The sequence below is a fragment of the Andrena cerasifolii genome, chromosome 1, assembly GCF_050908995.1.
Source record: "Andrena cerasifolii isolate SP2316 chromosome 1, iyAndCera1_principal, whole genome shotgun sequence".
NCBI lineage: Eukaryota > Metazoa > Arthropoda > Insecta > Hymenoptera > Andrenidae > Andrena > Andrena cerasifolii.
The window spans coordinates 33218184-33239646 of record NC_135118.1 but is presented as its reverse complement, the minus strand read 5'-3'; the positions used below and the strand labels follow the sequence as shown (position 1 = coordinate 33239646).

Below are 21463 nucleotides of genomic sequence, written 5' to 3'. Positions count from 1 at the left end.
GATTTTCCCCAGAATCGATTCATTGATGTAAGAATCGACAATCGATTTTTTGCCGTCTGGGGGAATTAATTGCCACTGGTGGAAGGACCAATCAAACTGCTTTTTGCATAGGTTTTCCTGGTCTTATACGTTTCCCGCCATTTATACACGATTCCTGCCAAATTTATACAGGATTCGCGCCAAATTTATAAACGATTCTTATGTTCTGGATGATTCTGGACAGCTCTGGATCTTTCTTTACCATTCTTCTTTCTTCCTTCCTTGTGTATTTTCCAAAGCCGGAAATATTTGAACTGATCACAGAAATAGTTTATCACCTGAACATTTACAGCGATTATTGTTTTTAAATTCCTTATCAATGAAAGAATGGCAATTATTTAATGAATAAAATATTTAAAATGAATAGCAAAATATTTCTTCTATTCAATACAATGCCCTTCAACAACTACCCCAAATTGTTCCTTGTAAAAGTATTCTTTATATCGATTCTTTCAAAATTACTCAAATCCGACTTCTATGTATGTGTACTAATTTTAGAAAAAAAGTTTTATGGCGACTCTTTTCATCTCGATTCTTCCAGAATCGATTCTTTGGTTCAGATTTTTTAGAAGGGTCGATTCTTATAATTCGATTCTTATAATTCTTTGAGGTGAATCGAACACCCCTAGTATATATTATAGAAAGCGGTAGTTGCGGGAGCACTTGCGAGAGAGCAGGATCGGCAGAAATGCCACCTGGTGGCAAGTAACGGAGGTATCGCTACAATGCGTATACCATAATTATGGATTAGAACAGTGTTCTCAATATTTTCAGGACACTCAATTCTAGTAAAGCATTCCAACCGCCCCCTGCCATATACAGAACGTCTCACTTTAATCGAACCACGCAATGATCTCCTAAAGTTTTGGATCCTATCACCGCAACGGCATTCACAACTATTCCGAGCGTTCTAAAGTTGCAGTCCCTCGAGGATTATATGATATAATTGACATAAAAAATATGCCATTCATATTAAGTCTAACGCTCAGGTACACGGGCGTTTAACGCCGCGTTTTTTTTTCCTCTGACAGGCTGTGACACGCTCGCGAAACAGTCGGACTTTCTCGCACCCACGGCCGAGTCACGGCCCACCCAGAGCGGCCACTCGGGGGCAAAGTTATAATGCGCCTAGATAATTGAAACGCACCCAATGGGGTGGTAGCGTCCAGTTTGAGAAGCACTGTATTAGGAAAACGTGGAATAAATCCAATTTTTCATTTTCTGAGCTTACTTCTATCATGGTACACTCTTCGCAAGCTATATAATCTTACAAAGCTATTTAATCTAATCTATTTTTAATGCTCGGACAAAGAAGATACCGAGCACACAGTGTGTTGACCGTCACTTAATTCTATCAGAAAGATTTCTGTTAATTTACTCTGCTGTATAAGAAGAGACACAATTCCCTGATTCTTCAGAAATCCCCTTTAGATTGCATTCCAGATGCATCGGTTTACAGTAACAAGACGCTTCACTAAATTCAATACTCTGTAGGAAAAGCTATCTAATTTCACATTCAAATAGTGGCGGATCAAGTGTGGCGAATCTGCAGCGGTAAATAAAAGTCACGTTCCTGGCGGAAACATGCGTCCACCTTTAAGGACGCATGCGCCCGGCAGCTGTTCGACCGCGCATCAGCCGTGCACCAACGGCAGCGAGGTGGCAGGCGAAACGTATCGCAGTCCGAGGAACACCGGGTTCGTCGGGGCGACGGAAGACGCGACGCAGTGGCCCTCTGTCATTAAACACATATCTATTGAACGGTGATTGATCACATATCAAAGGGTACCGATTACCCTCGACGCTTCGATGTCTCGCGTTAACGAGTGCCTGACGTACACCGATCGTTACTTGCCCACGAGATCACGAGAGACGAACGAGAAAAACGCGTACGAAATCCGGTCGATAATCCGCCAGTGAATAACGCGAGGCACTCGGAACCGCAGCGGCGACGATCGAACCTCGTTACTTATTTATCGACCGTGAACCGCATCGCTGACAAGAACGTACCACTAGTTCCTCTCGAGGTAAGCGTCGAAAAAGCTTCGCACGCGCTAACGAAACGTTGCTGCGACGCACGGTCGACGAACGCGAATGCGCCCGATGCACAGCGGCGAGAAATGTATCCCGAGGGGTCACGCAAATTCGATACAGTAGTGCCTCTGGAGGGTGAGAACGGTTGGCAGGTTGCCAGGAAAATCCCTACCGTATTGGAGGGAGACACGTACAGCAATGAGGTGTATGTGGGTGTGCGTGATGACGCCGTGACGTGAAACAAAGGTAGGTGTTTCCCCTCCACTACTGTAGGGACATTCCTGGCAACCCGGTTGGTGTGAGTAAGGCTACGCGTGGACAACCTATTTAGTTGAGCACAAGAACGGAATCGTTACTAGCCACCTTGGTTTATCGATCACAGGGCATGGGCTGTTGCTAAACAGGAAATAGCACAACAAACGAATAAGCGTATATGTAACTGCGTGGATCGTTGATATACCGTTCAGTGAACGGCGTTCACCGTGCGATACGGTTATCAGAAGTGTATTCGTATGTATTCGAGCAGAAGCAAGGTATATTTCATTGTTTTCGCGCCAGCGCGTATCTCCTCTGTGTTCTACAAGTTACGCGAGCGAGGGAACAGGTGGTTGCATCACGAAATCGTTAAGATTTTAAGGTGGATTCGTTTTCGATTGTGATTTTTGAATTAAGGAATTTTGAGCTCGGTAAAATTGTCGAAGAGCTACCTGTTCGCCGATTTCAATGAGGTTTGAATATGTTGTAGAAGTTAAAATTCCGAATGCTTTTTCCTTACACATAATCGGCGGTCGGTTTTAGTTTTCGAGATATTCATAAAAATATTTTGGAATTTATTCGGAATCAGGTACATCTGCGTTGATACTTTCCGAGATATCGGTAAAGGTATGGGGCTAGATTTTGGGCCTGGAGCTAGGCGTGCGCAATTGAAAAAAATGGTTAAAAAAATAATTCTTAAAAATGTTATATTTGCAGTCCATACTACCTACATACACATATTAGCGGGCTTACTTCTACAATATATTCAAACCTGATAAAATTCGGTAAACAGACGCTTCTTGGATAAGATTACCATTATGCTTCCTCGAACTTCGGAACGTTAGACTTAAGATACCCCCACTTTCGAAACTAGGGAACCTATATCTTATATGCGATTTTCCCTTGAAGTAGCATTGTAGCCTGAACAGTGAATAATCTTATAATTATCTTGTACCGTCGTAAGACATAACTACTATAGGCACAACTGTATTTCGTTTAAGTTTCCATGCTTGTACTGAGTTCTTATTAAGGGATTATATCTAGTCAGGAGGCCGAAAAAAGGCGAATGTTTGTGATTTTTTTTTGAAAAATCAGAAGCATATGTTTTCACAGAACTTTGCGCACTTAAAAGAGCGATATTTAAAGAACATTTGGTAATTTTTTTGTAGAAAAATATTTACATTTATAATAAAATTACAAGCGACATTCAAGAAGCCTTTTTAAAAAATTCTTTTGGGGTGAGCACTCCCATTCGAATCCAGATTATCTAAAATCAAAACACAAAACAGATTTCATTAGTATATTAGTGCATCCTCTGATACACGGGGAGAATTTCCGAAATATTAATTTAAAGCAAAATAGCGGCTGTTTAAAGTTGAAGTCCTGATTTTAATATTAATCACGCAAGATTCAGGACTTCAACTTTAAATAGCTACCATTTTGTTTTAAATTAATATTTTGGTAATTCCCGCCGTAAATCAGAAAGTACATTAATATACTAACAAAATCTTTTTTGTCTTTTAATTTTAGATAATCTAGTTCTGAATGGCAGTGTTCGCATCAAAGCAACATTTTAAAAATCCTTCTTGGATGTCGCTTGTAATTTTATTATAAACGTATATTTCTACAAAAAAGTACCAAATATTCTTTAAATGTTTTAAGTGCAAAAAGTTTTGTAAAAATATACGCTTCCGCTTTTTCAAAAAAAAAATCACAAACATTCGCCTCTTTTCGGCCTCCTGCCTAGGTATAACCCCTTAAATACAATGAAAATAACCAGTCTACGGAATATATTTATAAAATCTTTCAAACAGACGAACGCCACCTTGTTTCGAGACGGAGACCCTTTTGGTAATTATGCATAAAAGGGTGCACCTCACCGATTTTGCTGAAATTTAAATATGTTGTAAAATTAAATATTCTGAACAACTTTTTCCTATACATGTTACCGCCGTTCGACCATATTTTCCAAGGTATTCGCGAAAAACTGTTGCTACTACTATACAATGTATTCTGCCGTATATCTACCTGAACAAAACAAATGACGGAGCTGATCTTTGTTTCCGAGATATGTGCGAAAAGCTTCTTTTGACTTATTCCGATGCCACGCATTCCACTTTTAAACTTATCCCGAGTGTTAGTATTGGTCGGGGCTAGACCACCGCGGGGGCGCGCGCCCGCCCGCGGGCGCGTAGAGCATGATGGCGAACCGATGTGAGTCGGGGTGTTGACGGGTAGACGCTAGTTTCTGGTTCAAATCTTCAAACTCACATCGGCTCGCTACCATGCTTTACGCGCCCCCGCACTAATCCAACCCCAACCAATACTAATACCCGGGACAAGTTGGCGTCGGAATGAATCAACAGAAGTTTTTCGCGAATATCTCGAAAACGAAGCTCGTGCGGCGGTAACATGTATAGGAAAAAGTTGTTCAGAATGTTGAGTGTTACAACATATCTCAAGGTCATCAAGATCATAATTACCACTCTTTTCGTTTTGAGACCCGAGGGAGGGGCACTTCCCAACCCCTCCGCCGCGGCAAGAACAGAAGAAGTGGAGGGGATAGCGACCACCGAATATTTCGAGCCAGAAATCCAGTCCTTCTTTCGAGGCGCTACAGTAGTTGACAAGATATTTCGAGCCTCGTGGACGTAGAGTACTAAATTCAAAGGCGTTCTTCGGGGTACACAAAGTGCTTCGATGTATCGAATATCTGTAACTTTCCGAGCTTCAAATATTCTCGCGTTCGGCTGGGCGCGTTTTATCGTACTGTAAATAAGGAATGAATGTCACCTCTATCAGGAAGAAACGGTGACATCTGTATAGGTATACTCTTGTACACCTTCTCTCGTTTAGTTTCCTCGTCCATTACCACAAGCGCGTTACTACGTTGCAGAGCCACACAGAAACGCTGATAGGTAGCTGGATCAGCCGAGTGTCTGCCGCCAGCAACCCTGCGCGTGCCCGTTCGCTATAGATGCTAGCAGCGCGAGCGCGCTGAAGATGTTTCGAGAAGATGAAGAAAAGATTACTGTTGTGCTTCGCCTGTGCTATAGTGCTCTTCCTTATCATGATCTCCACCGACAGTGACTTCGTTCAACATGTGTCACCGTTCATGGAACCCGGCGATTTTGACGACATCACTTGTTACGAGGTGCCGAACACGGGGGAGGGACTTCCTGACTTTGATCCAAATTCAAGTACGTTTCATTAGAAGTGTATTCAGTGGCGCACTCAGGATTTAATCTTGGGAACAGCCGAGTTGAAGGGACAAAAATATTTTTTAATGCAAATTCAATAAAATTTAGGTGATTATAAAAATTTATTTAAAGAATAAAATTCAGTTTTCCTTTCATCTTACAAAGTCTCTTCTTTGAAGTGCGCCATCAAACATTCTGCCTTCAACGTTTAGTCACTTAGTTATGTATCTCTGTTTGTTGATGTGCCTTTTCGCGTGGGGAACAGAAGTATGTGCATATTTAACTGGAAGTTAATTTATTTTAAGGTATTCATATGTTCTCATGTTAATGCAGGAGGCTTGACACGAGAGTGTATAATGCACCTACTTCATGCTTTCTACAAAAGGAGTAGATACTTTGCTTGTATTCCATTTTCCATAATATCAATCCCCAATCGCGATATACGTCAGTGATAAGTTCACTGAGATAGTCGTTATCACTGTTTGGATTTCTTTCGCAAAATCTGCCACGGAGAATAATATAGGGGGCGTTTCTACGACCAATCCAATTCGTCCCTTGATTCTCGTTCTCATGGGAATGGACGAACCTTACACGGGCAAACGTGTAACACTACATATAGGGTATACACCCAAATCACTAATAACTTGTATCTTGTGTCACTCTGACCCAAAGTTGTAAATATATTTTTTTTATTAATAATTAATTACAACCAACATTAAGGCTACCAAAAACACCTAACATGGGGCGTGAACGTTTACTTCTGTGTTAGAAACAGACAAGCCTGTAAGGGACAGAAACATCTTCTTCCACGAGACATCCTGCTTCGACGATGGTGGGTTGGTGTTGAATGCTCGTCAGGCCTGCGCCGTCGAATCGGCGGCCAGGATGAATCCAGGCATGACCGTGTACCTTCTCTTCGTCTCTTCTTCGAAGATCTCCAACCAATCGAGGGAGTTTTTTAATCAGCTGCAGAGCTACCCGAACGTTAGAATCAGGCACGTTTATCCAGAGAAGTATGTGGAGAACACGTCCTTGGAACTGTGGTACAAGAGTGGCGTGCTGAAGAAAAGCCGGTGGCCACGGAGCCACATGTCGGACATACTCAGATATTTAACCCTCTGGAAGTACGGGGGAATATACCTGGACCTGGACGTCGTCGTCACCATGTAAGCGCGCATTCGGTTTGCACACATGGCAAGGCAATAACTTTGTCCACCTGGAATATTTCCGTTATCTTTAGAGCTGTGAAGAAACTTTATTTACAAAAGCTGCACTGTATAGAGGGGGCTGTAACATGTGGGTTACCATGTTTTTGTGAGTAGAAGGGTTTCGGAGATTTCAAGGTCACGCTATCTTTTTACGTGGCAGGCTATACTTCTTCTATACTTAGTAGGATGATGGAGATTTAGACCTTTTTGATGACCTGTAGTTCAAGGCGATTCGAGATTAAATATTGGAGTAAAAGGATGGCCCTTGTGCCATAGGGTGTGCTCGAAGTGGTATGCAACTGTCGAGTTACTGAAGCCGATACTCTTATCACTTCTGTATTGTTTATAGCTTACTAGCAAAATACCCCCGCGCCTCGCTTCGTGCCTAAGAGATACTAAGGACTCTGAGAGACCACATTTTACCGCTTTTCACTCTCTTTGGGACGAAATTTCCAAAAATCCTTCCTTAGTGGGTGCCCGCGTCATAAAAACAATGTATCTTCCAAATTTCACGTTCCTCGGTCAAATGGTTTGGGCTGGGCGTTGATGAGTCAGTCAGTCAGGACTTCTTCTTTTGTATTCATGTATAGATAGCACATGCTGCAATGATTCACTGCTTCGTATCTTCTGGCGCTATAGGCTTTATATTGCTTGATATTGCTTGTAAATGTTTCACACGAAAGGACATCAAACAGTGTAGATAAAGTTTCTTTATAACTGTAAGAATAATGGAAATATTTCAGCTGGACAGAGTTATTGCCCCACACTGTATAATTTGTAGCTTAACTGTAGATTTAAGCATCGTTGCCTGTAGATTTCTCAAAAATACACATTTGTATCGATCCGTTGTTATTCGGTATTGATATTGTTTACTTAATCGCCCTGGTGCTTTCTAGTATTTTTTGTGGAATGAAGGTTTATTCCTTTTTGTAGCTATGTGAAATGTTAGTGATGCGTTCACACCTTTTGAAGGTAGAAAAACGTGTGCCCTTAGGTCCCTGGAACGTTTGACGAATTTCGCTGGTGCCGAGGACTGGGACGACGTTGCTGCAGGCGTGATGGGATTCGACAACACGCCGCTGGGTCGTCGTGTCATCGACATGTGTGTTCGTGATTTAAAGAAGAATTTCCGTGGCGATATTTGGGGAAATAACGGGCCTGGGGTGATCACTAGGACCTTGCAGAAAATCTGCTCTACGAAATACGTGAGCGCATTGCTGCAGTAACTACCTATTGTTCTTTATGTTTCTACGCACACGTGGGATCACCAGAGCCTGCATCATTGCTAACCACTCGTATTTCAACTTACAGAAAATAATATTACCTTCCATTAATCATTTCCATAAAACTAGAGTTCAAACAAAAATACTCGCGATACACTCAAACCCATCACTACCAAATTCATATTCAATGAATATTCACGCGTATCAAACAGTTGGATACCCAAAATATCAGTGTTGAAGTCGAATAGTACTTGTTCAAACAAAAATACTCGCGACTCGTTCGAACCCATCACTACTGTCACCAAATACTGCCCAACTCTGCGTTTATGAGCTATTAGGCAAGGAAATGAATGCAAAGTTGAGTTTCCTTGGTCAGGGCGTGTAGTGGAAGGTCTCCCGAGGCAATTCTATTTACACCGTTAGAATAATTGTGTTACGAGTAAAATGACTATTATTTCAAAATGCGTTGAGTAAACATAAGATTTTCACGCTTTTCCCAGGCTAGGGACATGTCTACCACTCGCTGCCAAGGCTTCAAGGTGTTCCCACCATCGGCTTTCTACCCGGTTCACTACAAGAAATGGAAGATGTACTTCGAGACCAGAGACAAGAATACAACGATGAAGATGCTGGAGAAAGCCATGGTTATACATGTCTGGAACAAGCTCAGCAAATCTCAAGAGGTTCGCGTGAACAGTGACGTTCCTTACGCCGTTATTGCGCGGAAACATTGCCCGAAGGTTTTCAGTAACTGTGGAACAGTATTTTGAGCTGCCTTCATGAGAAATAGTTCGCACAATTATTGTCTTGCAACAGCAGATTTTGTGCTTTCACAGTCACCATTTCACAGCCAGTATTCCTGCACAAAGTTAGAACGAATGAAACCACCGTGGTCAATGTGACAATATCCGAGGCCGAGTTCAATAACACGAAACGAAAGTGATAAAAACCCACGTGTTCTTGTGGACATATATGTAACACATAAGAGAGGCTAGTTTGGAAGTCGTAGAACCTTCCTTATAATATCTACAGGGTGCCTCAGATGCATCGCGAAACTGAAGAATCATTTTTCCAAAAAATAGGATGTCTGGAGACTGTTTATAAATTTCTCTTTATTAACAAACTGTTTGCGTAACTTCCATTACCCAATGAAATTTTCATCCAGCATTCTGATACACCCTGTATTATCAAATAATAATAATTCCCCACGAAGGAATTAAAGCTTAGAATTTTTAATCCTGTGATGTCTCGAGATGCCAAGTGTTTCAAGGAGAATAAGCGTATCATGGAAATAGGAGTTTCGTGGAGCGTTACAAAAATAATTACTTGCAATAAGAAACGTGAATGTAAATTATAGAGGTTACGTTGCGGGGCGTAGTTTTGAGATTGTTAAATTTTTCAACGCGTACGATTAGCGTTGTAGGTAGAACAATGAATATGTTATCGAAATTCAAAGTGATCTATAGACGATGGTCGTGTCGTTTCACACTGTAGGTAGACATAGGAAAAGTGTTCGTCTGTGTTACTGTTTCCATCGAATACAAGCCAAAGCAAAGTTATTGTTAATTAGTAGACGCGCGTGACACTGATTAAGTAGTCAAATTGCGAGAATGCATCGGACGTCTACTGTGCAATTTGGCAAGTGGGTAAGCCGAAGTTCGGCGCTGACACTTTATATAGATATATATAGTGTTTGTGTGGATTTAACTTTCCCCGATACCACAGTATTGACACTTTATATGTATAAATAGTCAACGCGAATGCAGCTGTGCCCAAAGTCGAGTACTAAAGAGGTGAGCATGCGTATTCGCCATATTTAGCCCTCTGGAGAGAGGAGTATTGAGTATCCGCCTTTGTGAGTACTGTCAAATTCACTTTATAAACAGAATACAAACTTCAATGTAATAAAATACACCAATAATGTGTCGAGCTACCAAGTATCAATATCAACAACGCATATTCTGTTTATTGAATTTAACAATACTCAATACCCTTCTCTCTCTACACTCCATTCCATATAAGAGCGGACCTACGCCTCTACCGATTTGCGACCGATCTGCGCAGCTCCCACGGATCTGACACACGCGATTGGTCGTAGCACTTTTGCGATTGGTTGTAACACTTTCCCTGCCGGTTTCCTACCAATCAACAGTACATCCTTGCGCGGAACGAGTCCGCTCTAAAGTGGAATGCAATGTAGAGGATCAAATATGGCGGATGCGCATACTCACCTCTTTAGTGTTCCACCCAAAGTAGAGCAAAGAACAAACATTGTTCGTATAAATCCATGCTCAAGCCGCGACAATCGTACCATGAAATACAATTTTATCCTTACCGATTGACAGAATTGGCAGGGCTCATTAACATTCCACCTTCACATATCGCATAAATGTTTTTGTTAAAAACACGCGTTCGTGTAGATTTCGCCATGCTTTGCTCAAAATGTGGTTTGGTATGAAAGACAGTATTCAACCTGAGACGTAGAGCATACACGTCATAGAGGGTGTTCGGCAGAATAGGGGATTAAATGTGGAGGGTGTTTTTACGTTATAAAATAATTGAAAAGGTAAAGGAAGAGGCATCATTCTTTAATTATGAACGTTTAAAAATTCGGTTCAGAAGCGTCTGAAACACGGCAATTCAGCGTTCAGCAACTCACGTTGCGTAGGTCAGTATCGCTGTGTCAACATTGACCCTTAAGGCAGGTTTTTCTGTGCGCGACTGGACGCAACGTTGATTTTCTCGAAAATGAAGCGTGATATAAAAAAAAGTAACTGATTCTTTTCGACTTATAACAAGTAAATAAGTCGACAAAATCCAACAAAATTGTTTGATATTGCGCTCCAGTTTAGAGAAAATCGAGTTTAGAATTCTTGCGATTTCTAACTCTGCGGTTTCATTTGTTCTTCAAAGCCAAATGTATTTGGTAATTTAGAGAAAATTGACCACTTAAGGGGGGAGGCCTACCTAGAAATTTCCGAAAAATCGATTTTTTTACTAGAAATTAACATATTTCATAAAATTAACATATTTCGCCATCTTGGTTAGGCCCCGCCCCCACGTCAAATCCCAATAGGTACACTGGGCATTAGCCAGGTCTCCTTTGCGCATGCTCAAACAGAAGTTGGAAAAGTGGAAGTGAATTCTGTGGGGATAGGGATGAACTAGATTCGTTTGGCAGGTGATCCAGTATCGAGGTATTGCTATTGGGTGGCAGAAAACCAATGATTTCCCACGGAGTCCGCTGCTTTTTGGCGGTGGTTGTACAAGGGGCTTCTGACTCGAATTTTTAAACATTAATAACTGAAAAACGAAAATTTCGTCACGTAGAATCACATTGTAAATTTACTAACATGCTGCCGAGCACCCTGTAGGATAATTTAATTTCTGAACCCTCGTTGGAATATTGACCAATCATTTTTTGTTACACTATTAAGTAATTTAATAGATTTTGTTCTACTAACCCCATTTAAACTAGTTAATTATACCTATAGCTCTGAAACACCCTGTAGACAAGTGCTCAGATTGAGTGAGAGTATTAGAGAGTATTATTAGTACAGAATGCATATCATCGCAAGTAGAGCGCAAATTGACGCACTTAAAACTATATTTCTTATTGTAAGCTTTTTCTTTTCCAAAATCTTTCTTGCGTTTTGCCAGCACTGTAGTTGGTCGCATCAGCAATCTATGAACTCACATAGTGTACGAAGACTCTGCAGGTACATACCGCATGTATGTACCGACGCGCAGTAAGAACACTTTCACTGCCACTACACTAGTATGAGTTCTCAATCGTCTGGCAGCGCCACCTACAATGTTGGCAGAACTATAGAAACTTGTAAAATAACTGTAAAAGCCTTAAGGATCTCATTCCATAGATTTATGAACAAAGAATCTGTCGATGAATCAAATGATTCTCTGAGTCTCGATCGACGAATCCTTTTCCTTCCTGTACTAAAAGCGGGAAAGAAACATTTTAAAAGGAAAGTATCGCTCACAGCGGATTAATCATTGTCATATCGAAAATATAATTAGCTCGTCGGATTTTTGGCGGGAAACGGAAGTTTATTTAAGCATCGAACGTAAAACGAAGAAACAAATACGCGTTGGTTGGCAACGATTATATTGATGAACGGTGCGTTGTATACCTATTTACAATTAAAAAGTGTCGTGAGAACGAAATATCGAGTTGAACAAATCGCATTGGTAATTATGTTTAAAAAGAAATCTCATTTAACTGCCATTGCAATAACGAAAGATCATATCGTAGTAATAAATGATTTAATATTCGTCGTTGACTGCCTTGCGAGTAGATTGTTTAGTTTAAAAAAAATGCAGGCAATTCGAATGAGAGCGTTTGTTTAAAAATATTATTAGCAAACGCGTTTAGTGTCTACGTAAAGGGTATGCTTAATTTCTAAATAAAACTTTATGACTGGAGAAACTTGAACAGAATAGGATATTTTTTTATATTATTTTCAGAGGAACACGCTAGAACAGAAATCTTTTAGGTGCGAGTAGCATAATGAAAGTACGTGAGATTTAAGTGCTGGCTATTCGTACGTTAAACGATAATACGCTCATGTTCCTACTTTGTGAGTCACATTTGTACAGCTGCAAGAGTCTTACATACTGTTTTTGGACGTTTTGTGTTTTTTTGTATATAAAGAGATTTCTCTAAAATTCCATGCTTTTAGTTACCCGCCCCTCTTTACTTCATTCATAACAATTTCATTTTGATTTCCACTAAAACAAAATTATATATTAAAGTTTCTCAACCTTTTTTGGCTCACTGCTCCCTTTTCAAAGTTTTTTTTTGTTCAGCGCCCCCTTTGGGGAAACTATCTCTAATGTCACAATTTCGAAGTCCCACATAGCACAGATGTCTTAAAGACGTCAATTGTACGTCCGTTTTAGGTCTAGACGACTTTAGGATGTCTGTATGCTATCTGGGGTGTAGCAGTTTATGCAATTTTTTTGTATGATTCTTGTAAAGATGCATGCCTGTAATGTACGTATAATCAGGTGAATATGTACGTGTGGGTTAAACAAATATTGAGACGACTGCCCAGAGAAGCAGCAGCCCCTCCCCCCAGATCACCACAGCACATGTGAGAATAAATTTAAGTGGTGCTTCTAGACACCATATTCAGACGAAAATCGAGAATAACGATATTGCGGTTCAGACTTCATTTGTTAGGTATAAGCGTTTAAAGATCTGCCTAAAAGTAGGCAATCAGGCGAGGGATCGAGCAATTGTCGTCAAAGCCACTGTCGCACGGGGTCACTCACTTCAGAGAAGCTACGGCGAAATTTACCGACAAACGGCATGGCCACACGATTCTGTGACACTTAATCCAAAGTTAAAGGACACCTACGTAGTTATGTAGGTACCTACTCGGTACCCTGATAGCCAGATCTGGGCAGCAGAATCTGACATCAGAACCGTAGTCGTCTGTGTCCGCAGATGGCTACGTTCTGAGGTGCAGAGCCTGATGTCAGATCAACAGCAGATCCGCAGCAGATTCTGCCGTCTGCTACGGTTCTGACGTCAGACTCTGCGCTCTCATGCCAGAGCCAGACCCTGCTACCAATCTGATGTTAGACTGGAGACAGATGGTTATCAGAGTAAAATCCATTGTTTCCATTATATACACTGTTGTAGTCCATTGCGTTATCGAGACACACTCGCGCAGAAATCACAATACACAGAATCACACCAACTCTCAAAAATAAAAAAATTTCAGATCTCTTGCTCTAAAACGTATAAATATTTTAAAAAGGACACAAATTTACCGGCACTGAAACACGCAACAAAAAAAGATTTACACGCACTCGAACAATTGAAACTGATAACTCTTAATGCTCGGTTAATATCGTTCCTGCTGAAAAATATTTCGTTTCCATTGGAACGAAAAACAAATTTTGTTCCGAACCGGTTAGTTCATTCATAAAAAAAACTCAAACTTATTTCTAACAGTTTTATTGCATTTGATAATTTTATTATAAAATATTATACATTATAATTATATATCATAAAGTATTGTCTATATTATGTATTATAAACAATATATAGTTTTGAAGCTTTCGGGTGTAAGCTGCAACTGGGAGCGTCGGAAACTTTCCAGGTAGCCGAGCAGCATTATCCAATGAGGAATGGTTTTGAAAATGCGGCTGCTGTGTTTGCGCGGGGATTCCTCCTTACGCGCCTGTTATTGCCACGTGCTATTCACGAAGAAAAATGGCGAAGGTTTCGAAAAAACATTATAGCGATGTGGAAAAACGATGCTTGAGTCGATGCTTATTTCCCGACTAATAATCTAGACGCAAATGCTTAAGGTGAACTTAAGAATAAGCAACGACTGATAATACCGCCCTACAGGTATATTATCCGTACTACTCTTAATTTCATTTTGGTAAGTAAAATTAAGTTCAGTGCGTCCTTTGGAAAGTAGAACTAACGCAGTGTGTACCACTTGACGCTGTGGTTTGATTTCTCTGCTGTTGTTGATTTGTACTGGATGCTTGTGCGGCTTGTCTAATTTTCTTTAAATCAGAACTCAAATTCTGCGGTGTATCTGCCGCGGCCAACCAGCGTCAACAACATATTTCTCGGTGACGCTCTTTGGCCGCGGCGTCACTTGCTTTGCGGTGGCGTCGGTTCTTCTCCATCTCTTGGCGTCTCACGCACACATTACCACCGCTCCTGTAGGTGTTCTCCCCACCAAAAAACCTTCCTTACCAATCTTACCATCCCTGACAGTGTACGTACAGTGTATGTACACAGATAAGTCACTCCGTGGTATCAGCGAAAGCTAAATCCACACAAACACTATATATATATACACAGATAAGTCAGAATGGAACAGTGATAAGTCCCCTCGCCGTTCGCCGTGTTCCCCATTCAGGTCCATGGGTAGTATACACACAAAAATAGTGCATCATCTGAAACATAAATATTTTTAACGATAAACGATTTCAATTGGGACCTATTTTTGTCCCAGGCGGTCGGCCGTGAGTCGCCCCATAAGTACTATCTGCGAAGTTAGACGTAGTCCTACGTCAAGAGAAACCATGATGAAACCAAATGATGAAAAGAGGATTAAAGAATAAAAAGGTAAGCATAAGACATCCATGGCTTTTCTTTAATCTCTTTTTAAAACACACTATAGCACTCAAACAAAGGCATCTGTGGAATCTGTAGTAATTCAGGGCAACAAAATATAAAAGTAATTTCTAACTGAGTTCATATATCTGTAATGTTCATATTCAATAAATCAGTAAAGTTAGGCAAAAAGTAAGCTATTTAACGAGAGAAATATTTTTATGTAGTGTTTGATCTCTAGCAAATTTCCAGGTGGGAAATGAACCTTGGCTAACAAGCGCAGTGGCAGAGTGAAATAGCAGATTATTCAGAGGAAACAAAGCAACTAAACAGCAACACTAAAAGCTCTTTAACAGGGGTAAGTCAGATATACAAACAGCAAATAGCAAAGTGTAAATTACATGAAACTTCTAACAAAAAACGTCCGTACAATATATATATATATATATATATATATAAAACAGTGTATTGCTTTAGGTAGTGCTCTGATGAAGATAGGAAACACTTAGAGCAGCAGATTCAATGTATTCAGCTCTTAAGAATTGTTAATTATTGTACCAGAATATAAAAATATTTTCATTAGTGCTTAAAAATCTAAAAAAAAATGTATAACGATCCAAGACGGCACATAAGAGGCATTATTAGAAGACAAATTGAAGAGCACAAAAGCAATTTAGATGAAGTTGAAGATTGTATTGAACAAGAGTTTCAGAGATCGCTTAGCCCTAGCGACAATGCATATATTGAGAGAAAATATAAAAAATACTGCTCAAATTTTTGGCTAACAGAGGTAACAGATATATTAAAAGAACTTATTGATAATAGAAGTAGGGATATTATTAGAGAGGTTTTCAATTCGCTAGACAGTATCGAAAGCTTAAGCGACGTTCCTGATCTCTTTAAACAACAAGAGTATTATGAGCTTTTAATACAGCATTATCGATTGCTGTGTGAGGAAGAAAAAACTGGACTCATAAATCGATTTACGGAAGAGTGCGTGAGACAAACAGTAGCCTATATCGATACTGCCGAAAAGGAATTCAGACTTCTAAATGCCATTGTTGATTTTTTAAATGCTTCTCAAAATCTTCGATCGATTACCGCTGAACTGAAATTAGAAGATTTTTGCCGTGGTGAATTACCGTTTGCTGAATTTCTACAAAGGATTATAGGTCTTGAGGAAAGTACTTACGGTGAAAGTCTAACAGTTTTACAAGAAGCAGCAAGATCTTTACAGCAGGAAAGAGATCTATTTTTTATAGATAAATTTAAGACAGTGATAAGTGCTTATATAAAGCCAATAGAGATACAAGAAAGAAATATAGATAATCGGTGGGTTATTGAAGTAAAGGGAAAGAAAGTTGTTATTAGTGAGATTTTGGGGCAGATAGAAGATAAATTTACAGCGAATTCCGAAATTGAAGAAGTGCGTTTTGTTGGGGCAGATATTCTATATATTAACGCAAACTTTGAAAAAGAAATTTGGCATGGGAAGAATATAGCCATTTTAACAAAAGCAATAAAAATCTGTAACGAAGTAACTTGGGATGTGTCTGGAAAAGATAACAATCATAGTTATTCCGATAATGCTGGTACTGGAGAAGATGGCCACGGTAAACAAGGGGCAGACGGTTATCCTGGAGAGAGTGGTGGCAATGTTTTGGTTATAACACAGAGAATAGAAAGTCCAGAAAACTTTACTATCATTTCAAACGGTGGAAAGGGTAGTAAAGGCCAAGATGGCGGGAATGGAGAAAAAGGTAAAGATGGAAAAGGTATTCAAAAAGCAGAATTTGATAAAAAATTTTCTCCTGGTGCTAGAATAATATCAAGAATTAGTGTAATAGAAACGATTATTAATAGTATAATAAAAGATTCATCGGAAATAGAAAGGTTTTGGTATACTGGTACTGGTAGAACAATCAATGATGTTGCCAAAGATATTCGTAAAACAATCGAGCTTGCCGCAAGCTTGGCACAGTCAACCAGCGGTACTACGCTTCCCTCAGGGCATACAACCTTTAGCAAAAGTGTTTTTATAGAAGCAATGACTAGTGAAGGAAATGAGATTACCATTTCTTTCGAATGCGGGGGCTGGTTTACATGTTGCCAAGCTTTTCTTCTGCATAAAGGATCATTGGGGAAACCTGGAGGACATGGTGGAGAATATGGATTGGGTGGCCAAGGAGGATATGCTGGAGAGATAAGAGTAAGAAATCTGGAAAATAGCAGACAGGAATTTGGTATTATGAAAAATACCGAGCAAGGAGAAGAAGGGGAAAAGGGAAAGGGTGGCAAATATGGTAGCCATGGGAAAAATGGTTTGGATATGGGTTATTTGGATCACTCGTTTTGGACGAAACCTGAGTTTCGTGATCAAGGTAAATATAAAATAGCATATTATGATGGTGCTAATAGCCCATGCGATCGCGTATGGTGTCCACGTAACAGCAAATACGCTGGGATTATATCTTCTAAGGAGAATCAAGCGCACACAGAATGTGAAGAAAGGAGAAGTACTAGGCTGAATGATAACCGACAACACAGTGCACAAGCTACAAGGAAAAAAAACATTTCGCAAGACAGCATTTTAGCCAACTACTCTGATAACTTTAGTTCTATAGAAACAGATATACTGCAGAATTTGAGGTCTGATTTAGAGAACACTAGACAAGCCTCACAAGCATCCAGTACAAATCAACAACAGCAGAGAAATCAAACCACAGCGTCAAATGTTAGACGCTGCGTTAGTTCTACTTCCCAAAGAACTCACCGAACTTAATTTTACTTACCAAAATGCCACTGGGTTCGACGAGGACACGTAGTCCTTGTCGAGCCGATGACTGCGACTCTTGCGACCTTCAGGTGTCCCTCGAGCGGTGTACGCCGCGCCGTGTAGCTACAGAGGGTGTTAGAGAAATACCTGAGGGCGAAGATAGGATGTAGGGCATGGTTGCCACGTCCGGTACCTGACGAGTGCCGGACAAATCTTGTCTCGGGGCAGGGCGGTGCTAGCGGCGAGTATAAGTATTTCATCAACCTCGATGAGGAGCTGAAGCAGGACGATGAGGAGAGGAGCCAGGAAGCTCGGCAGAGGTGAGCGCGTCAGGAGGCGAAGGCACGCAAAGAAGCTGCGAAGAAGAAGAAGAAGAAGAAGAAGCAGCAGGCGAAGCAGTATGAAGCAGCAATATGAAACTGTAAATAAAATTTCCCAGCACGCTTCCTTAATATTCGTTTCTCAATTAAAAAATGCCACGGAACCCTTCCAAACTCACTAAACTTTGGCGGAATCACTGGTGATTCAGTACAAGCAGTGCGCTGACGAAGCCGCGCCGTTTCCAATATTGCAGTCAGATATACATATTTTTTTAATATTCAAATTTTATAAGACAACTTTTCGCGGACTACCGACTAGGAAAGCCTGATCTAGGAAAAGAACTTGAGGAACTACTGGAACGAGACGTCAAATACAGCATTGAAAACTATCACGTAATACAATTTGATTTATCGGCCATCTGCGTTTGTTCGAACACGTGCCGTTCCATTTTGTAAGGCAAAGTCAATCGAAAACATATTTTTTTATGTCGAGCACAGTCCAATAGAAGATGTTTGCATTCAGACAAATGATACATATGTGTATATTGTTGCAACGATCTAGTCACGTTGCACATTCAAGTATATATACTGGTTAGTCCACTGTCCTCAGCATGTTTCTGAAGATCTTTGCTTCAACAACACACAACTGCACCGAAAATGAAGTTCGTACTCTCCTTGGCATTCGTTGCCTGCGTGGCAACCGCAGTAGAATGCAGCCTCGCACCGGTAAGTCCATCTTTACTGTACACTGAAACAAATAAGTATGCAACCCTCTCTGCAAAATCAATTGTACTGGACTTTAAATCGGATTGTACAGTCATTGTTACGATTTGGATAAAGGGACTTGGGTGCAAGGGCCCAAGAACTCCAGGGCGGTTACCTCAATTCTCAGACTTTCTTGGGGTTAGATATAAGGGTTTGTCACGGTTACATGATTACGGTAGATAAAGTGTTGAAGCCAGGGATCCACCTGGAAGCTAAGCTAACCGTTGCTATGCTATGTCTGGTTGTGGTATAAAACATAAAAAAAACAGCACAGCTTAGCTTACAATTAGCTTTCAAGTAGATTCCCGGCTTAAGACGTACCAACACACCATAAAAACATGTTTCCTGCGAAGTTGGTCGTTATGTTTCTCGTTGTGCTTGCAGGACTATAAGCCCCCATCTGTATATGATATGCCACCTTCATACGCGGCCCCACCTACATATGGGACTCCAGCTCCGTACAAACCTCCTACATACGTGACTCCAGTTCCATACAAAGCTCCACCTACATACGTGACTCCAGGTCCATACACTGCTCCAGTCAAGTACGAGGCTCCAGCCCCATACGAATCATCATCCGAGTCAAGGGAACATAGCGGTGAACATGTAAAATACATTTTATTTTCCTACAAGCGTCGTGTTTAAGCAAAACTGTCATTTCATTTTGCTTATTGCATTTGCAGAAACATAAAAAGCATCACAATGGTTACTCAAAGGTAAGACACATTTTCCTTTAATTCCAACATCACGGTTACAAAGAATAAGAAATGCACGTTGTTTGTTGCGTCTGCAGGGATCCGGCTCCAGGGAATCCCACTCACGCGAGTCAAATGAATATCGCCCATACAACAGCGAGAGTCATGTAAAACATATTTTATATTAGCCCAAGCGTGATGCGCAAAAGAACCAGCCATTTCACATTGCTTTTTGCATTTGCAGGTCGTGTACCGCCGCGCCGCACAGTAGTCGGAATAGGGGTAATAGAAGACATTCGGCCGAAAAATGAACTATTTCTGCTATGAGAATCTACCGAATGTATACTACTTCTTAAATGTAAATCAGTCTCGAAACTGAAAATATTAATAAAATTTAATAAAAATTGCAATTTGGATGAACACTCAAAGTTGGACATTTTAAAGATAACATTTTTCACCAGAAAAAAACTGCTTCCTTCTCCTCGTTTCTTTTTTCTAGAATGAAAAGCATTCTTTTGCGTTAAGAATTAACACCGTTAACTAAAAATTACTGTTCATAATGTATTAAAAAAGTAATGCTCAATGAAATAAAGAAAATTATCAAAGTTCTTTACAATACACAAGGAATATCTTTCAAGTCCCACCAAGTCCCACGTTCTAACCATTGGAATATTTTCAGCATACCTTCCTCTACAAAATCATGCAAAAATCATCTCTCCCCTCAGCCCACTCTTCAAATTATTAAAACTGAAAATTGTTAAAACTGTCAGCGTTAGTGCCCATGAGATTCCAGAATATTGACGAAATTCTCCGGAATCGAAAAGAATATTTTTCACTTAATGTGCAAATAGGTTTTCATTTATTTTTTTATTTCATAATTGAAATATTACTATGCTTAATCGATCATGTGATCGAATACCACTCCAGTGTTTACTCCCCAAGTTTTCTCTTTATTTTCTTAATTATGATATATGTTACAGGTCTTTAGTTTAAAATATACAAAATGTGAATGGATTTGCTGCTTGTGAATCGCTAATTGCCCGGCTATTCAATTAATTCACCAGTAACGGAATTTTTATAAATATAATTGATTTGTAAATGAATTATTAATACAAATTGATATAATAAAAAAATTTTAATAAAAATATTGTGTTACTCTGGATGGTAAACATAATTGCATCGACAGAATGTGCATGCTCACAAATAGACAGTGCCATAATATTGATATCTTCGCTCCTTCCTTTTCTACATTCAGAAATTCAGTTTTATACTTATAGTGCATTTACTACTAGCTTTACTGCCCGGCTTCGCTTGGAATTTAAATTATTAATCAGTTTAGTTAGTTTAACTCGTAACTGGGAACGAGAAGGACGCAGCGAGCTGAAAATATTCACATGCATCTGGATTAGCCAGATATAATGAGCTGAGGCACATTTTGTTACACCAGAATTTACTGTTCAAAAGTTTTCAGGTGACAAACATATATATCAATTTTTTGGTTTATATTTACTATGATTACATACATATAAACTTATACATTATTCTTTGTCTTTCAAAGTGTTGGCATCACTTTTTTTATTTTCTAATAACTGACTCATCATCCAGTTTCACCCGGAAATCCTTTATGTTTCCCACGTTTCTCCACATACTATTCTTATATGAATATTATAAAACTCAGCATATTCAACACTTATTAGAGTTAATAATCTGATCTCGGACGTATGTAATGCATATTGAAAATTTCATTGAAATCCGTTCAGTCGTTTAAGCGTGAAAGAAGGGCAAACAAACAGACAACGTTTGACTTTTATATATTATAGTAGAGAAGTAGAAATTACATTTG

The 21463-nt window shown here is 39.8% G+C and overlaps 2 protein-coding genes across 10 annotated transcripts; both read left to right on the top strand.

The window, feature by feature from the left end:
- Positions 1-1691: 1691 nt before the first annotated feature.
- On the top strand, positions 1692-12414 carry LOC143377023 (lactosylceramide 4-alpha-galactosyltransferase). 4 transcript variants are annotated; one of them, XM_076827931.1, is made up of 5 exons: positions 1692-2066; positions 5225-5528; positions 6298-6694; positions 7731-7941; positions 8460-12414. In XM_076827931.1, the coding sequence occupies exons 2-5, from the start codon at positions 5345-5347 to the stop codon at positions 8727-8729; spliced, it is 1062 nt and encodes a 353-aa protein (XP_076684046.1). In that variant the 5' UTR covers positions 1692-2066; positions 5225-5344; the 3' UTR covers positions 8730-12414. The 4 variants fall into 4 exon arrangements, with proteins under 4 accessions (XP_076684046.1, XP_076684069.1, XP_076684063.1 ...); XM_076827954.1 differs by lacking the exon at positions 1692-2066 and adding an exon at positions 2612-2728 and having other exon boundaries at positions 5247-5528; XM_076827948.1 differs by lacking the exon at positions 1692-2066 and adding an exon at positions 4925-5148.
- A 1612-nt stretch (positions 12415-14026) lies between these two features.
- Positions 14027-20048, top strand: LOC143377009 (uncharacterized). 6 transcript variants are annotated; one of them, XR_013087221.1, is made up of 4 exons: positions 14826-15076; positions 15317-15422; positions 15542-18886; positions 19310-20048. XR_013087221.1 is itself a non-coding variant. In XM_076827910.1 (3 exons), the coding sequence occupies exons 1-3, from the start codon at positions 18818-18820 to the stop codon at positions 19660-19662; spliced, it is 345 nt and encodes a 114-aa protein (XP_076684025.1). In that variant the 5' UTR covers positions 17848-18817; the 3' UTR covers positions 19663-20048. The 6 variants fall into 6 exon arrangements, 1 of the variants encoding a protein (XP_076684025.1); XR_013087222.1 differs by having other exon boundaries at positions 15306-15422; XR_013087225.1 differs by lacking the exons at positions 14826-15076; positions 15317-15422 and having other exon boundaries at positions 17848-18886; positions 19310-19531; positions 19609-19787; positions 19865-20048.
- Positions 20049-21463: the final 1415 nt, after the last annotated feature.

What these genes read in the sequence shown, in the direction of transcription:
- LOC143377023 (XM_076827931.1), top strand. Translation starts at nt 5,345, where the DNA reads ATGAAGAAAAGATTACTGTTGTGCTTCGCCTGTGCTATAGTGCTCTTC. An exon ending in TGACTTTGATCCAAATTCAA is followed by an intron (nt 5,529 to 6,297) that starts GTACGTTTCATT and finishes CTTCTGTGTTAG; the next exon opens with AAACAGACAAGCCTGTAAGG. An exon ending in CTGGACGTCGTCGTCACCAT is followed by an intron (nt 6,695 to 7,730) that starts GTAAGCGCGCAT and finishes GTGTGCCCTTAG; the next exon opens with GTCCCTGGAACGTTTGACGA.
- LOC143377009 (XM_076827910.1), top strand. Translation starts at nt 18,818, where the DNA reads ATGAAGTTCGTACTCTCCTTGGCATTCGTTGCCTGCGTGGCAACCGCA. An exon ending in TAGAATGCAGCCTCGCACCG is followed by an intron (nt 18,887 to 19,309) that starts GTAAGTCCATCT and finishes TTGTGCTTGCAG; the next exon opens with GACTATAAGCCCCCATCTGT. An exon ending in GGGAACATAGCGGTGAACAT is followed by an intron (nt 19,532 to 19,608) that starts GTAAAATACATT and finishes TTGCATTTGCAG; the next exon opens with AAACATAAAAAGCATCACAA.